The 17,465-nt window shown below is 37.3% G+C and overlaps 1 protein-coding gene across 2 annotated transcripts in view; it reads left to right on the forward strand.

The window, feature by feature from the left end:
• The window catches only part of LOC106093785 (nuclear hormone receptor FTZ-F1), a 253,636-nt gene extending 247,880 nt beyond the window's left edge, over nt 1-5,756 (forward strand). For both annotated transcript variants that reach the window (XM_059361011.1, XM_059361012.1), the window contains 3 exons: nt 674-932; nt 1,030-1,130; nt 5,028-5,756. In XM_059361011.1, coding sequence (XP_059216994.1) covers nt 674-932; nt 1,030-1,130; nt 5,028-5,177 — 510 coding nt within the window. In that variant the 3' untranslated portion in view covers nt 5,178-5,756. The remainder of the gene's footprint in view (nt 1-673; nt 933-1,029; nt 1,131-5,027) is intronic.
• The last annotated feature ends 11,709 nt before the right edge of the window (nt 5,757-17,465 follow it).

Below are 17,465 nucleotides of genomic sequence, written 5' to 3' on the forward strand. Positions count from 1 at the left end.
GAAAAGGGGTTTCTATAGGAAACCTCTAATTCAGCCTGGCTGAAAAGGGGTTTCTATAGGAAACCTCTAATTCAGCCTGGCTGAAAAGGGGTTTCTATAGGAAACCTCTAATTCAGCCTGGCTGAAAAGGGGTTTCTTTAGGAAACCTCTAATTCAGCCTGGCTGAAAAGGGGTTTCTATAGGAAACCTCTAATTCAGCCTGGCTGAAAAGGGGTTTCTATAGGAAACCTCTAATTCAGCCTGGCTGAAAAGGGGTTTCTATAGGAAACCTCTAATTCAGCCTGACTGAAAAGGGGTTTCTATAGGAAACCTCTAATTCAGCCTGGCTGAAAAGGGGTTTCTATAGGAAACCTCTAATTCAGCCTGGCTGAAAAGGGGTTTCTATAGGAAACCTCTAACTTAGTCTGGCTGAATTAGTGCCTCCCCAGCAGTAAATTCTTGCAACTTTTTTCTTAAATATAAGTTCAGTTTAGTAAATAAAGCTGCCCCTGGTTGGGCGCCAACAATTTTTTAAATCGTTTCCTTTTAGACATAAAAAATTTATTTACATTATGTGTAAATGCAATTTTTATTAATTTAATATTTTTTACTCCAAATAAGGGTTTATTATTTAAAAATGTCCTCCAAAGTTGACATGTACCTCATTTATTTGTTTTATTTCCATTTTTTCCAGGTTGATGATCAAATGAAACTTCTGCAACATTCATGGTCTGATATGCTGGTATTGGATCATTTACATCAACGCATACACAATGGCCTGCCCGATGAGACACAACTCAATAATGGGCAAGTCTTTAACCTGCTAAGTCTAGGCCTGCTGGGCGTACCACAATTGAGTGATTATTTCAATGAATTGCAAAATAAATTGCAAGATTTGAAATTTGACATGGGCGACTATGTGTGTATGAAATTTTTGATATTATTAAATCCAGGTAAGTATAAAAGAAGGCAACTTATTTTCAAGGAACTCCTTTTTCATATTTTGTTTTTGCTTTTTATGCATTTTGCTTCCTTTATCTTCTTTTGCAGATGTGCGAGGTATTATCAACAAGAAAACAGTGTTGCAGGGTCATGAGAATGTACAAGCAGCGCTGCTAGATTACACGCTAACGTGTTATCCATCTGTGACGGTAAGTTAATGGCATATTTTACATGCTTTATTATTAGTTATTAATGACGTTGAGAGCAAAAGTGATTTAAGCCACAAAAGTTTATGGTTTCCGATATTCTAGAATTCTACAAAATATAAATTGTATGTTCTCAATGAATTGTCTACAGGTTTAATTGTGATCTTTACCAGCTATGTACCATCTATTTACTTTGCTGCCTTTATTTTGTCCTGCTGACCTTGCATTGCTAGCATAAGGATTAGCGTTAATATTTTAAAGCATGCTTTTAGGCACTTGCTCTTTGGCGGGTTGAAATCTATTTATAAATAATTTGTGTTAGCTACCATTAAACACAGTTTGACAGCGAAAAATTAAAAAAATATATTTTAAGTGGTGAAATTAAGTTGCATAATAGTTTTAATATTAAAATATATATGAATAATTATGTAAAAATCCAATGGTTGGTCAAAGGAAGGCTTGCAGAAAACTTTTCAACAGGGTAAAAGGCTCAAGGGCACCACGCCATTAGGAAGTCGAAGTTTGAGCTAAGAAAATGCAAAGGTGAGCTGAAAAATGCTCAGAACAAATTCAGGGTGGAATTCTGCAGCTACTTGGAAAATATGCTTCAAACCTATTACGGTAGGAAACATTCAGAAGACGAAGATTGTGTGGACAATGTGTAGTGAGGAAACACTGAAACCTACTTGTTGACACACACTTCCCGGAAAGCGTGACCCCAGATGACTTTGTCGCTGATATACATTCGTCGGAGGTCGTGTCTGAGTCAGATAAAAGTTTTGACTGCTCTTAATTGCCAGGCCCTGATGATGTATGTATCATCGATTGAATCACAAGCTGTGTTCCATATACTGACTCCTTGGCTTAGGGAGTTATACTCTGCTTGTATCAGCATGTCGTACATACCAGTGAGGTGGAGAGACTTAAAAGTCATTTTCATGTCGAAAGCAGGGAAACCATAATACACGAAGGCAACAGTTTTTCATTAGTCTGACATCCGTTATGCCCAATACTCTAAGAGAGGTTGATAGAAACATATCTTAGGGCCAAGATCCCTGGAGATCGCCTGTGTCGGCAACAGCATGCATATAGTAAGGGACGACCTAGTTACCTTCATAGAAAGTTCTTTCGATGCCGAGGAATATACCATGCTAACATTTCTTGACATGGAAATGACGTCAATTATGATGCAACTGGAGTTTCTAGGCACCTACACTACTACTCTTAGAGATATACTACAGGATGATCTACGTACGACAGCGAAGTGGACTATCGAAAGTGGTCTAGGCATAAATCCGTCTAAAACGGAAGTAGTTCTTTAAGGCAGGTGGCACCTGCCTCCTTGGAATGAAAGAATGTTTCATTTTCTCAAAGCGCACAACATCTGGGCGTTTTGCTGGACAAGAAATTGAACTTCAAATCAATCATTTTGGAAAGGACAAGAAGTCAACTCTTTCCCTAAACCTGCACACACCTACAAGTAAGCCATTGGCATTGACTTGGAGTTTAAACCACATGTCATGCACTGGGTATATACTGCAGTTGTCATTTTGTGGAGGTGGCGACCCTTGTCAAGCTCCATATGTGAGCAAACTCGTTCCGGTCCATAGAACCGATCGCCGCGTCAACGTTATGCCCATTGGTTATTTAAAGGCGCCAATAACTTGCCATGTCATATCGTGTATCATAGCCACTCAGTATTTAAGCAAGAACAGGTGTTATAGTCTGGTGGTCGGCGCTTTAAAACTTCACCTGCTCTTCAATACTCTGCCGGATCGAAAGGATGTCTTGTTTCTGCATCACAGCCGCACTGAGGACTATGGCATCTGTTGCACTGAATTTAATGCTAAACCTAATACCTTCTTGATATAATGCCCTATGTTCCAGGCAATGTGGATAACACATTGCCTCAGCCGCTTTTTGTGATAATAAGTTCTGTACCACTTTACTACAACAAAAATAACAAAATTTTGCCTATGAACATTCCATTAAGGAACAGGGGCAAACTTCTCGCATATCCATGAGAGCAGTCCGATTCAAGTTTAAGCTCAATGATAAGGGGCCTCCTTTTTATAGCCGAGTCCGAAGTTTTAACATGGCAGGATACCTCAAAAATGTTGCGGACATTGGTAAGGGAATAACCAAAGCTGAAAAATTTTCTGATGTTCAGTCATTTAATCTACGAGGAACACATTTCAAAAACAGCCCTCGACCGTTGCAGATCTCTCAATGAGATGGCTGAGCAGTTCAAAATTCAGCTGTTCTGGGTGCCGGGCCACAGAGATATTCCAAGGAATTGTAGAACGGACGAGCCTGCGAGACTAAGAACTACCATAGACACCATATCCGGGCACGGGATAGCTGTGAGCACCACACAGGCTGGAACATTGAGCTCCAATTTGTGTGGTGTTCATTGCTGTCAGAGAAGCTAAGCTGCGAGCTACCGCGCGAGTCCACAGGTTGCGGATAATGGAATGCTCCATACAGAGTAGCTGTAACGAATATAGGGGACAATCAGCGGTATCGAGCGGAGAGAATCAGTGAGAGGTCGGGCGGCACCGACTCTTGCACAAATACTGAATGCCTATGATACTCGATATGACAAGGCGAGTTAATGGCTTTTTTAACCAATGGCTACCCTGTTGCCACGGCGATCGGTCTTTTGTGGTGTTCATTGCTGTCAGAGAAGCTAAGCTGCGAGCTACCGCGCGAGTCCACAGGTTGCGGATAATGGAATGCTCCATACAGAGTAGCTGCAACGAACGTGTTTGCTCGCCTACAAGGCGGATTTAAAAAGGTGGTTTCATGCGAACAGCTGTTAACAACCGGTTTGACGGTATTAAGATGTCAATATTTTGTTTGCATTCTCTTCTTCTTGCTATCTTCTTCCTCTGCTCATGTACGCACACGTATACACCCACTCACACAAATTTCTTTGCACGTGTTGGCAGAACGCCGATCACCTTGATGACGAATTGCTTCATATGATTTGTGGTTGTTGTACAAATGAGACCACCTTTAATAGTTTCGCCATGGCTCACCTACAGGAACTTGATGAGAATCGCCGCCTCCACATGAAAATGAGGCTACACCAACAACAACATACATTTTAGGGGAACTGGAATCTGCGGGTATGCCTTTAGCGGTATGTAAGCCAAGTCTTCAGGATCAGGCCGGAACGAATGGCAGATGGTCACAGATGATGGGGGTTGTGAACACTCCTAAATAATATGGCTCACTCTAGACTTGAGTAGGTTGTTGTCAAACTCTTATAGGCGAGCAAGCTCGTTCTGGTCTATACGACCGATCGACGCGGGAACATGATGGTGATTGGTTATTTAAAGGCGCCAATAACTCGCCTTGTCGTATCGAGCATCATAGGTACTCAGTATTGAACCAAGAGCCGGTGCTAACCGGCCTCTCACTGAGTTTCTCCTCCCAATGCCACTGATTGTCTGCGACTGCCGTTACAGCTACTCCATATGGAGCATTCCATTATATGCAACCTGTGGACGCGCCCGGTAGCTCCCAGCTAAGCTTCTCGTGGTAACGAAGAACACCACACAGATTGAAGTTCAAAGTTCGAGCCTGTGTGATGCTCATAGTTATCCTGTGCCGGGTTAGGAAAATAGGTCTACCGCTTTGTTGTCGCTGGCTGGAAAAGATGATTCGGTCATTGTGTACGTACTGACTGACAGGTCAATGTCTGATCGGCGACTCTGATAACGACTTCTGCAGTAACAAAAAATCGTTGGCCCAGCTATTTTATGCAAACTTTGGTTTTATCCAGATTGGTTTTTTTTTCTAGCTTTTTTTTTTTTTTACAATTGATTTTTGATTGCCATTTTAATGTATTTTTGTTACCCCTTTTCGGGGTTTTGTTGTTTTCTCTCCTTACAGGATAAATTCAGGAGGCTGTTAAGTATACTGCCTGACATACATGCCATGGCAGCGCGCGGTGAAGAGCACTTATATTCAAAACATTGTGCCGGAAGTGCACCCACACAAACGTTACTCATGGAAATGTTGCATGCAAAACGGAAGGTGTAAAACAAACACCCCAAAAACCAAACACACACACACATACAACCATATATTATAATACAAAAAAAAAAAAAAAACAACAGTTTAAGGGGCGGGTATAACAAGAAAAAAATAATGGAAAACACCATACCACTTAAAAATCATTTTGGCAAAAAGAAATGCAACAAAACAGGAAAATTAAGAAACAAACAAACAAAAAAAAACGGTTTAAAAACGTCAACACAAGCATAGCTTGTAAAAACAAAAAAAAAAAACAAAAATGGAAAACAGAAATCATGTTAAAGTTATACATACACACATAACTATATATATATATATATATATATATATTTTTGTGACAAATTGTATAGTTCATATGAATTTCCAAAAAACAAATATTAAACCAGCCGTTGGCAGAAGATGAAGCTTTGGAAAGCCTAAGCAAAATCATTTAAATCTCTTAAAAGTAACACACCCATCAACCACCTCTACTCTCATTGCATACTTTTAGGCTTTCCTTGATAAATCTTCTCCTAAGGCTATTATTGTGCATATGTATGGAGTTTAATTTTTCAAAACAATAAAGAATGTTTATTGTGGTTTTTATTTGAATGGTTTTTTGTTTTAAAAACAAAAACAAATGGTTTTTAGGGGGTTTAGTTCTAATAAGCCTTTTTTTAATTTTACAAAAGTTATATTGTTTCTGTTGTTTTTCTAAGGGGAATATCATATATATATATACATATATGTATATATATATATATATATATATATATATATATATATATATATATATATATATATATATATATATATATATATATATATATATATATATATATATATATATATATACACACAAGCAAAAACCAAGCTCTATACATATATATGGAAATTTGTTGTTTAATTTTAATAAGTGGATGGATGATGTTATAACAGAGTAAAAGTTAAAAATATTTTGTGAAACCCCTATGCAACCCTAATTGTTATTACATGTAAATAGTTTCTAAATGTAAGCATGGAAACAGGAAAAATTCAGCTTTTTGTGAATAAAAATAAAACACAGAAATATAAAAAACATCACTAATTAAGATTAAAAAAAAAAAAATATATATATATATATATATAAAAAATACGAATACATCGTTATAATTGTATTTAGTTGTAATAACAAAAAAACAAAAACTTGTTGCTTGATGTTTAAAGAAAACAAAAATCTGTTCTATATATATATATACACACACCCCTCTATATATATATATTATAAATGTTAAAAACAAAGCAAAGCGATATATAAATAATTATAATTCTATATATACAAAATATTTAAATAAGAAAACAAAAACAAACGGATACTACTAAAAGTAAAACCCCCCAAGAGATAAAACTCTTGTAAACAAATCAACAAGAAAAACACAAAGAATGATATACCCCCTCCCTCCCCCAAAAACAAAACAAAACAAAAAAAATCAAACAGCAATGTTCGTTCTTGTTTTATTATTATAATTACTATTAATTAAATTTCAAAAACAAAATTAAATTTTAAAAATCAACTAATGTAAATTTAAAAAATCGTATAAATAAAAACAAAAAAAAAAAAACACTAAACAAACCATTAAAACCATTTAGGGATTACATTACAAAACAGCAAGAAATCACCAGAAAAACTTAAAAAAAAAAATTACAAAAAAATATGTATTTCAAAAAAATGTACCTTAAAAACTATATTTTAAATATAATAAAAAACAAAACGCAAGTAAAATACCTAATTAATAAAAAAGAAAAAAAAATATAATAATTATTATTATAAAAAAAAACTTTTTTATTTCTCATTAATTAATTTTTTTTAACTGTTCTATACATAAGCCTGGTTTATTATTATATATTACAATAATAATTTTTTAAGAGGTTTATTATTATTTTTTTGTAATGTTAATTAGTTATTATGATTATGCTTAATTTTATTATTATTTTTATTATATTATAAATATTATTACACTATATATATAGAGAAAAAAAAAACAAGAAAACCCCAAGTATCCTGTAATTTGTACTTTCTATACAATTTTTGTTTTAAGTTTTTTTTTGTTGATTACCACCATTAAAACTTTTTTTTAATAACCAACAACACGTTTCTCTTTGAAAATATAAACAAAAATAAATAAAATTTTAAATAAACAAAAAAATAAACCAAGGAATTCAAGCCACCATTACAAAAAAAAAAAAAAACAAAAAAATTAAAATAAAAAAAATCAAGCATCAATCATTAAACTACCTTCATAGTTTTGTAGCCAACACCAATTAGTTTTAAAAACAAAATATTTCATATGTTTTTTTGTTAATTTAATAACCTCATTTCCTAAGCAATAATGATTCCAAAAAAAAAATTTTTTTTTTAAGATTAACAAAAAACTCCCTTTTTCTTTGTCCAAAGTAAAAAGTATAATCTTGCAATATTCATATTAAAAAAAAAAATAATTCTTAAAAGTCGAAGAAGTAATGAAAAAAAATTATTTTCAGCAAAAGTCTTTGTATAATAATTCTAGCCAAAAGAAAAAAATGGCTATTCTTTAGCCAATGTTCGATTGCAAATTTGCCCATGAACATTTCATTATGGAACAGGGGCAAATGCTCAATACCTACCAAATATGAGATACATGTAATTTTCGATTTATGTTTAGCTCGTAATAGCAGGCCATAGATCCACTGTCCCTGTCCTAGACGGAATAAAGTGTTTAACAGCAGTAAGCATGTCAAGAAAGAAATGAAGCTCGGCATGTTGGAAAAAAAAAATACTTCTCAGCGAGCGCTCCCCTACCATTAGAGACTTTAGAACCCTAAAGTAGGGCAGAACGATTCGGGAAACAAGAAACAAGGCTAAGTTTTTGTGATTTCGTCCAACATGCATGCTATTGGGTTGCCCAAAAAGTAATTGCGGATTTTTTTAAAAGAAAGTAAATGCATTTTTAATAAAACTTAGAATGAACTTTAATCAAATATACTTTTTTTACACTTTTTTCTAAAGCAAGCTAAAAGTAACAGCTGATAACTGACAGAAGAAAGAATGCAATTACGGAGTCACAAGCTGTCACAAATTTGTCAACGCCGACTATACGAAAAATCCGCAATTAGTTTTTGGGCAACCCAATATGTCAGGCTATAAACCGATTTGGATCGTACTTGCAACGGATGTTGGAAGCCATATCAAAACACTTCGTGCCAAATTTCATTTAAATTGGACTAGAACTGCCACTTCTAGGGGTCCCAAAATGTCAAATCGGGAGTTCGGTTTATATGGAAGCTATATCAGGTTATCGACCAAATGGGAGCGTTGCAAGTCGCAAAAGAACACAACGTGCAAAAATTCAGCCAAATCGGATACAATTTGCTGCTTCCAGGGGCCTAAGATGTCAAATCGGAAGATAGGTTTCTGTATGAGCTATAGCCATACTTGGCCAGATTGTTGAGATCCTTAGAGAACTCCACGCACAAAATTTCAGCCAAATCGGATACAATTTGCTGCTTCCAGGGGCCTAAGATGTCAAATCGGAAGATAGGTTTCTGTAGGAGCTAAAGCCCTACTTGGCCAGATTGTTGAGATCCTCAGAGAACTCCACGCACAAAATTTCAGCCATATCGGACAACAATTGCGGCTTCCAGGAGCCTGAGATGTCATATCGGAAGATAGGTTTCTGTATGAGCAATAGCAGGTTGTCCACCGATTTGGGCCACACTTGAGCCTATTGTTGGAAGTCATAAGAAAACTTCACGCGCATAATTTCAGCCATATCGGACAACAATTGCGGCTTCCAGGAGCCTGAGATATCATATCGGAGGATAGGTTTTTTGTTGGAGCTATATCAGATTATACACCGATTTGAGCCATACTCTATACGGTTGTTGAAAGTCATAACAGAACAAAATTTCAGCCAAATTGTATAACAATTGGCTTCTATGGGCTCAAAATGTCAAATCGAGAGATATGTGTATCTCTACGGGAGATACATATATCTCGCGGGCTTTACACCGCTTGGACCATACTTGGCACGTTTGTTGAAAGTCTCCTTAGGTTAAGACGACGGAGCTATATGGGAGCTATATGCAAATCTGAACCGATACGGGCCATTTTGAAAGTTTTATTGAAAATAAAATCATGTTCAATAAAAAAAAAAATAATTGATTCAATCCATTTTTAATTGAATATGATTTTTTTCAATTGCAGTAGTGATTGAATTTTCTGCCATTTTCAAATAAAAAATTTATTGATTCAATAAATTTTTTAATTAAATCTGAAAACTTTTTCAATTACAATCGTGATTGAAATTTTCAATTAAAAAATTAATTTATTCAATCATTTGTTAATCGAATCTTCAAATATTCTTAAAAAATGTCAAGTATGGTGCTTAAGTAAATTCAATTAAAGGCTATTTTGACGCCTACAATATAAAGACCCGCACGTCCCACATTTCGACAAATCTATAGCAATACCAATACAGCCGGTTCTACGTGACGGATCAACCCAATGGAGTCCTTTAGCGGCCAAGGGCTGCCGCCTCATTGCCCAGCACACAGCTACCTAATCTATATGGCACCCCTACCAATTTCCATTAAACGGGTGCCCACGGACTTCTTTAAAAATTTTCAATAATTTTTTTAATTGGGTCAATTAAAAAATTAATTGAAAATTTCATTAATTTTTTTAATTGAAAATATGTTCAATAACTTTTTCAAAAACGTTGATTGATATTATAATTTTCCTGATTGAAGCAGGTTCAATTAAAAAATTAATTCGATCAGTTAATTTCGTGATTGAAACCAATTTTAATTTTTCTCTGCGATGTATAACTTAGGTGCCGGTGTCACCTACTGTTTAGACATTCTCGAGTCCCGGAAGAAAGGATGACAGGACCTCATTCTTTTTTGACAACGTAACTGTGACTTACCCGAAGAGATGCGCCAGGTTGTTCAACCATTAATTTATTGAGCATTCCGAGAGTGGTGAGCCATTGGGCCCCAACGAAATGTCTACACTGATGCAGAAGAATTACAACTGTGCTGAACCTGTCTTTGAACACTCTTCTCTTATAGTACGAGAAGTTAGACAGAGTGATTCCGCTACTGAAGCCTGGAAAGGACCCGAGCAAAAGTGGGGGTCATTCAGACTGATCTCCCTTCTCTCACCAGTAGCCAAGAAGCTTGAGGGACTACTCCTGCGAGAATTTCCATTCGCCAAGCATCAGCATGGGTTTCAAAGGCTGCGCAGCACAACCAGGAGTGCGAAGTTTGACCCTGGTCGTAGTCTATGTCGGTGTTGGGGTATTAAGTCGGAGCAAACGTGCTCAACTTCGACCCCAGCTCAATAGTCTCCCACTCCGACTTCGACTCCGGCCTTAAAATCTCGTCTACGGTCGACTCGCCAGCCCTGAGCACAACAACTGCTTTGCATGCCATCACCGCACACATTTGTCGGGACTTCAATCAGCCTAGGCCATGTGATAGGATGGTCCTCGTGGCACTGGGCCTATCGAAGGCATTCGACACGATCAGCCATGCCAAACTATTGGAGGCCATCGCCAACACATCCCTCCAGCCAGACCTGAAACGCTCGCTCACGAATTATCTGTGTGGTGACCAGTCATTTTGGGAATTTAGGGATAAGAAATCGAAAAACCGTAGATTGAAACAGGGAGTTCCCCAAGGCGGGGTGATATCACCTACAGACGGCATGGAGTTCATATCATATGAGAACGATTGTGCGACCATGGCACCAACAACACCAACAGTTTTTTAGGGCGCATCTTTGCATATTGGCTGAGGGTTGCTCCCCAATCGGCGCCCATTCCAGCCTGCATCGTCGTAAGGACTTCGGATAAGAAATCGAAAACCGTAGATTAAAACAGGGAGTTCCCCAAGGCGGGGTAATATCACCTACAGACGGCATGGAGTTCATATCATATGAGAACGATTGTGCGACCATGGCACCAACAGTTTTTTAGGGCGCAACTTTGCATATTGTCTGAGGGTTGCTCCCCAATCGGCGCCCATTCCAGCCTGCATCGTCGAAAGGACTTCGGTTTATCGATAGATGGCAGTCTATCGACTATCACACTCCACATATTCCTAGTTATGCAGCCCTCTTCTTCTTCCTTGTTAACAACCGTCATCAGCTGCCCTTAGTGTGATTACCAAAGGTTCTTGGACCCACAATACTACAGTTGGCCTTGGTTCTTTTGAGAATGGGATGTACATTAACCGAAATGGGATAGCCTGGCCTGGCCTGGCCAATTCCTAGAGTCTTTAGATTTTTACAATGCTGTTGGCTTCTGCTGCACTGTTTTTCTTTAGCAGGGCTACTGCTAGGCGAATCTCATGCTGGTTAGGGGGCTTACTTTCTATATCTTCCTTCCCACTACCCTCCGGCTGGAAGGATTCACATGCCCTGAGACAGTCTGTTTTTTATCTGGTCTCACATATAGTTTGGGCGACTTCCACATGGCCCTAATACCAAAGAGAATTTTATCAACCAAAGTGATTGGACGACCACTCTAAGTCTGCTAAGTTGTGGATGGGTCTTTTCCCACCTTCCTAGGCACATCATTCGGTGTTTCCTGCAACGCTGATTCCTCTTCGCGATTGATTTTAGCTTGGCCAGTTTGATGTCCAGTAGTGTGCTACAGCTACATACATGGTTTGAACCAAAAACTGTGATCTTTGCCAGCGTTGGGTATTTTGCCACCGAGATGCTGTGACTATTCGATAGCTACTGTATTATCAAAAAGATCTCTGCCACTATTGCTACACCGCTGGCCGAGTCTCCTCGCTTAAACTGCTTAAGCTTGACATGTTCTTGGTGTTCAAAAGATTCCTGTGGGCTGGGTTCAATTTACCATCCACAACCATATTCTTGGTCTTGCTGGCTAAGTATCGCGCGGTTGATTTGCTTCAGCTTTATCATCTTAAAGTCTAGTAGCATCCTGTGGGTGAGCTAATTTTTCCATCCGCATGTTCTCTATCCATAATAGCAACTCTATGGCTTTGAGGACTCAGTTGCCCAGCTGGGCTCGCATATGGTTTGAACCAAAACGTGTGTGACCATAATGGTGAATATTTTGCTTCCTAGTTTGCTGTTGTTGTAGTCACATTCGCAGGTAGAGGTAGCGATTCTCGTCAGGTTCCTAAAGGTGAGCAAGCTCGTTCACGAAAAAATGATGACCATAGCTTATTTAAAGGCCCCAATAACTTGCCTTGTCATATTGAGCATCGTAGGCACATAAGATTTAAGCCAGAACCGATGCCGCCCATCCTCTCACTGATCTGTGGACGCTTCAGGCAGCTCCCAGCTAAGATTCTCATGATAATGTTGAACACCACACAAATCAGAGCTCAAGGTTCCTGCCTGTGTAGTGCTTCCTGCTATCCCGTGCCGGGGCTTCCTAGGTGGTTGGACCATGCAATAGCTTCCAGAATATCGAGGTGACTTCTGTCACTAAACCAGGCATAAAAATTTTTCAGATACGCACATAAATTCCTTTGTTCGCGGGCTTAGGAAAAACGAATAGAAGCACATGGACTGTGTAAACAACTTCGTGTGGTTTCGTAGAGGCAGCCGACTCTATTTCAAAGCTTTCTCATTTAGTTGATGTTTGATGATACTCACACAATCCCAGTTTGGTCTTTTCAACAGTCTTAGTATGTCCTCCACTGATTTGCTCTATTATTCAGCTGGTCTCGGAGACATTATGTTTGTTCGCGTACTTAATTGGCCAGCAGAAGAGAGCGGGAGAGTGCGCGGGAGCGATCAAAATTTGGACAGTTTGGTAATTGAGAGCTAGCAAAAATTCTACTGGAGGTTTTCTTCCCAGCAGCAATTTGCAGCATCGAACAGCTGTTTTAGAAAGACCAGCTGTTTAATGCAAATAAAAAAGCAAAAGAGAGCAAAGGCTGTGCTTACTCTGCTGCAAATTTTTACTGGAAAAGTACGAGAACAGACCTATGTCTCACCTTTTGGTTTAGGCGACATTCATGTGGAATTGTCTCTCCCAGACATCAGTTTGTCTTCTTTTTTTTTCGACGCTGAATGAGTCTCCTCACCTGTGATGTTTCTCTTCACATCTTCGCAGGTGGCTGTAGCGGCGTAATAGTTCTCGAAAGAGAGTCAGCCTGCCGAGAAATAAACAGTCCCACGAAGAGTGGCCTAGATTGCTTTCAGGCTGAATTTTTGATTTCACCATGGCTTTGATAGATTCCAGACCTATTTTCATTTACATCGACTGATGTTCGCACCACTGTGGCTGCTCTGCAGGCACTGATCTCAGCCAGTAGCTTTTTCAACCTTCTGCTCTTCTGCTTGGCCGTCTTCTTATTAGACAAAGCACTGGATGTCACAGCATTTGGATTCCAGCTAATTTAAAAAACTTGTTGAGTTCTTGACTGAGTTCTCCATTTCCATAACAACTCCAGAACGAATGGGCCATGTTTTCGCCTGTGCTGTGTCTAGGCTATATTACGATTTACAGTCAGACTTCCTTTTCCTTGCCTTGGCTGTTGTTGTTACCGCTGTAGCTCTTCTAGAAGCATTGACCGCAGCTGGTAGTACCTTTTCTACTTGTCAACCCATCTACCTGGCTTTTTCTTAGATAAAGAACCAGAAGCCGCTTTTTCGATTGCAGCACTATTTAGAAGCTGCGGTCTTCTTAAGGAAAATGAAGCGGAGTAGTCTCACTAACCGTTGGGCTGGTTTCTTATGTCTCAAAGAATTTTGCTGCAATTAATGAGCCACATGTTCTCCTTTGATCCTACCAATAGGAAAACCTCAAGCCCTTTGCAGGCATAATTCCATTTTCTGGCCTTTGCCTTTTGCGACGTCACCTGGCACCTGGCAGCCTGCTGGTTAATTACGGACCCCATTTGAGTTGGCGGAATTTCCGTCGCGGTTTCATGCATGCATCTCATGATTGCGATCATAGTGATGGACAAAGTAGCTGAAACACTCTTTGATCCTTAGGGCAATAACAACCAAAACTGTGTAGTTACAGACAATCTGGGAAGGTAACGAAGATAAAAACGCCTACTCTGAATGTGGCACAATCCTCATCATTTATGCTGGTCCATATCAGTGTAAGGGGTAGCGAAAGGACGGACTATATGCTGTAGGGGGCCAGGGGTCATGCCTCCATTGAATGAACTTTATGCACAACTATTAAAGGCCACGCAGTCCGAGTTAAGGGCATAGACGCTGCAGGAAGCACGACGGAAATCCGTATGTCTCGGTCCATAACAGGACGAGGCTTATATTAAGGACATTGAGTAAAGAGATCAGAGGCCGAATAACCGCATACGTGAACGAGTAAAATCGTTCGAGATCCTTCTATTGTGAATGATGCATTTCCTTATTAAACCAGAATTTTTGAAATTTAGGAAGGCGAACCTTTAAATCGATTATAGTCTTGAAAAAAAAAATGTAATTAGAATGTGTATAAAAGTGGTAGAACATACATTAAATACAAGATGAAATTGCATTCGATACGAAAGTGCGCTCGATCACGCATGCGATAATTCGGGCCCAGTATGGCTTTCGTTATTATTAAGGGGCATATAGTAATACAAGCACAATGCTGAATGAGTGTGGCAAGAGATACGAGTAGTCTGTATAGGGCACGGGTTCCTAAGACAATGAGATGTAGAAGCATCTTCTGTGGCCTGACGCCTGACTTTTGGGGATAACAGATTCTGACACTTAAATGCGCAATGTTACCAGACTTAAACTATTCAATATAAAGAAAAATTGCTATACAAAGCCTTTTGCTAATAAAATTTTTTTTTTTTAACTGAAATCATTTCTGGAAAATTTGCAGAATTGTAAAATTTTCGCAAGAAATATTCCTTTCATAATTTTCTACGAATAAGCAAGAACTGTAAAATTGTTTTTCTCAAAATTTATGTTTCCTGCCCTTCATTTTTGTGGATTTTTTTTTCAACCCTACTACTACAACTCCTACTCAAAGTGGTTTTTTTTTCACATTTTTTTTTTGCCTAATTTCTTTTGTAGTCTTTATTGTTTTTGCTATGGTTTATTATTATTTAAATATGTGTTCAGTTTTTAATTTTGCTTTTATGCAAAAAAAGAAAAAAAAAAAAATACAAACCATCAAAACTAGATCAACCTCCACCACACCACCACAACAACAAATGCGATACTACATTTGCAGTAAATTGTCAAACAAATTTGCAATGAAAGAAAGAAAGAAAAAATAAACGAAAATATACTAAACAAAAAAAAAAAAAAATTAAACACAATTTTTTGTTGAAATGTTTTTTTTTTAAGACAGTAAAATCGGAATTATGAAAGAACACTAAAGCCAAGAAAATTGGGATAGTCTAGCTTGGGGAGTTGCCAAGGTTCATATCCCAGAAAAACATTCAATGAAAAAAATCATCAAATGAAAAATCGAGTGCGCTTTCGAATCGAATGAAATTTCATCTCATATTTGATGGATGTTATACCACTTTTGTAAAAATTTTAATATATATTTTTTTTTTATAAATTATGAACCACTTAAACACTTGGTTTCTTAAATTTCAAAAATTCTCTTTGAATAAAGAAATGCATAATTCACAATAGAGATATTTCGAACGGTTTTACTTGTTCACGTATGCGGTAATTCGGCCCCTGATATAGAAATGCTTTCTTATTTTCGAAACTCAGAGATTTGGGCGAGCTATGCCGTTTTCGGGGTGAAATTTTAGTTAAAACACATTTTTCGATGTTTTGCCTGTTTTTAAAAACAAAGCAGTTTTCGTCGCATATAACCGTTTAATTGAGGCATGAACTGTACTTCGATATGCAAATCCGAAAATTTTTTGGATTATCGAAAGTCGATATTTTCAATAGGCAAAAGTAATGAGTTTGATTTAAAAAAAATTTTGTGATAGAAAAAGATTCCCCGTCATCTCTCGAAATGCGGAATGCCTTTACATTTTCGAAATTCTAAGTTTTGAGCGAGTTATGGAATTTTCGGAGTAAAATTTCTGTTTTTCACGAAAAACAGCAATTTTCGCATTTAACCGTTTAATTGAGGCATGAACTGTACTTCTCAATGCCAATCCAAATCCAACTGTAGTTCATATGGCAAAACCAGATAATAACACCCTTCTCAAATAGAAAGTTAGATTTCTAAAAAAATTTTAGATAGAAAATGGTTCCTCGTGATCTCACAAAATGTGGAGTCCCGTTACATTTTATGACATTTTCGGGGTAAAAATTTTGAAAAATTAGTTTTCAATTTTTTTGCCTTCTTTTGAATGAAGCCAGGCAGTTTTCGCATTTAACAATTTAATTTAACTGTACTTCGGAATGAAAATCTGAAAATTTGTTGAGTTATCGAACATCGAAATTTCCCGAAACGCGGAAAGCTTTAAAATTTTTGAAATTCAATGCTTTGCGCTGGTTATTGGACTTTCTAAGTTAATTTTTTTTTAATTAGGGCTTGAACTCTACTAGGAATGAAAATCCGAAAAATTTTGCATCATCGAAAATCGAAATTTTCAATGGGCTATACCCTTATCAAAAATTTCCGCAAAAATATTAAATGTTCGATTGCTACGAATTTTTGATTGAAAATGATTCGTCGTGATCTCCTGAAAAGCGGAATGCCTTTTTATTTTCGAAATTCGAAGTTTTAGGCGAGTTATAGCGTTTTCGGAGTAAACATTTTTCAAAAAATTAGTTTTCGATTTTTTTGCCTTTTTTTGAAAGCAGTTTTTGCATTTAACCCTCTAATTGAAACATGCACTGTGCCTCCGAATGCAAGTCCGAAAATTTTTTGTAAAATCGAAAATCGAAATTTTTAATATAGGCTTACCAAACAACTACGCAAAAAATTAAAAAATTTTTAAGTTATGATTTCGTGTGATCTGCCGAAATGCCTTTACATTATCGAAACTCGACGTTTTGGGCGAGTTATGGCATTTTCGGAGTAAAATTTTTGAAAAATAAATTTTCGTGTTTTTTGCCTTTTTTTCAATGAAAACAAAGCAGTTTTTGTTTTAAACTGTATAATTAAGGCATGAACTGTACTTCGGAATACATATCCGAAAAATTTTTTCAAATATCGAAAATCGAAATTTTCAATTGGGCCATACCCTTACCAAAAATGTCCGCAATTAATTGAAAACAAAACAGTTTTTGCATCTAACCTTATTATAATTAAAACATGCACTGTGCTTCCGTATGCGGATCCGAAAAATTTTTGAACTATCGAAAATCAAAATTTTCAATGGGCTAAAGATTTTCGCAAAAAATTCAAAGTTTGAGAT

Source organism: Stomoxys calcitrans, chromosome 1 (assembly GCF_963082655.1).
Source record: "Stomoxys calcitrans chromosome 1, idStoCalc2.1, whole genome shotgun sequence".
Lineage (NCBI taxonomy): Eukaryota > Metazoa > Arthropoda > Insecta > Diptera > Muscidae > Stomoxys > Stomoxys calcitrans.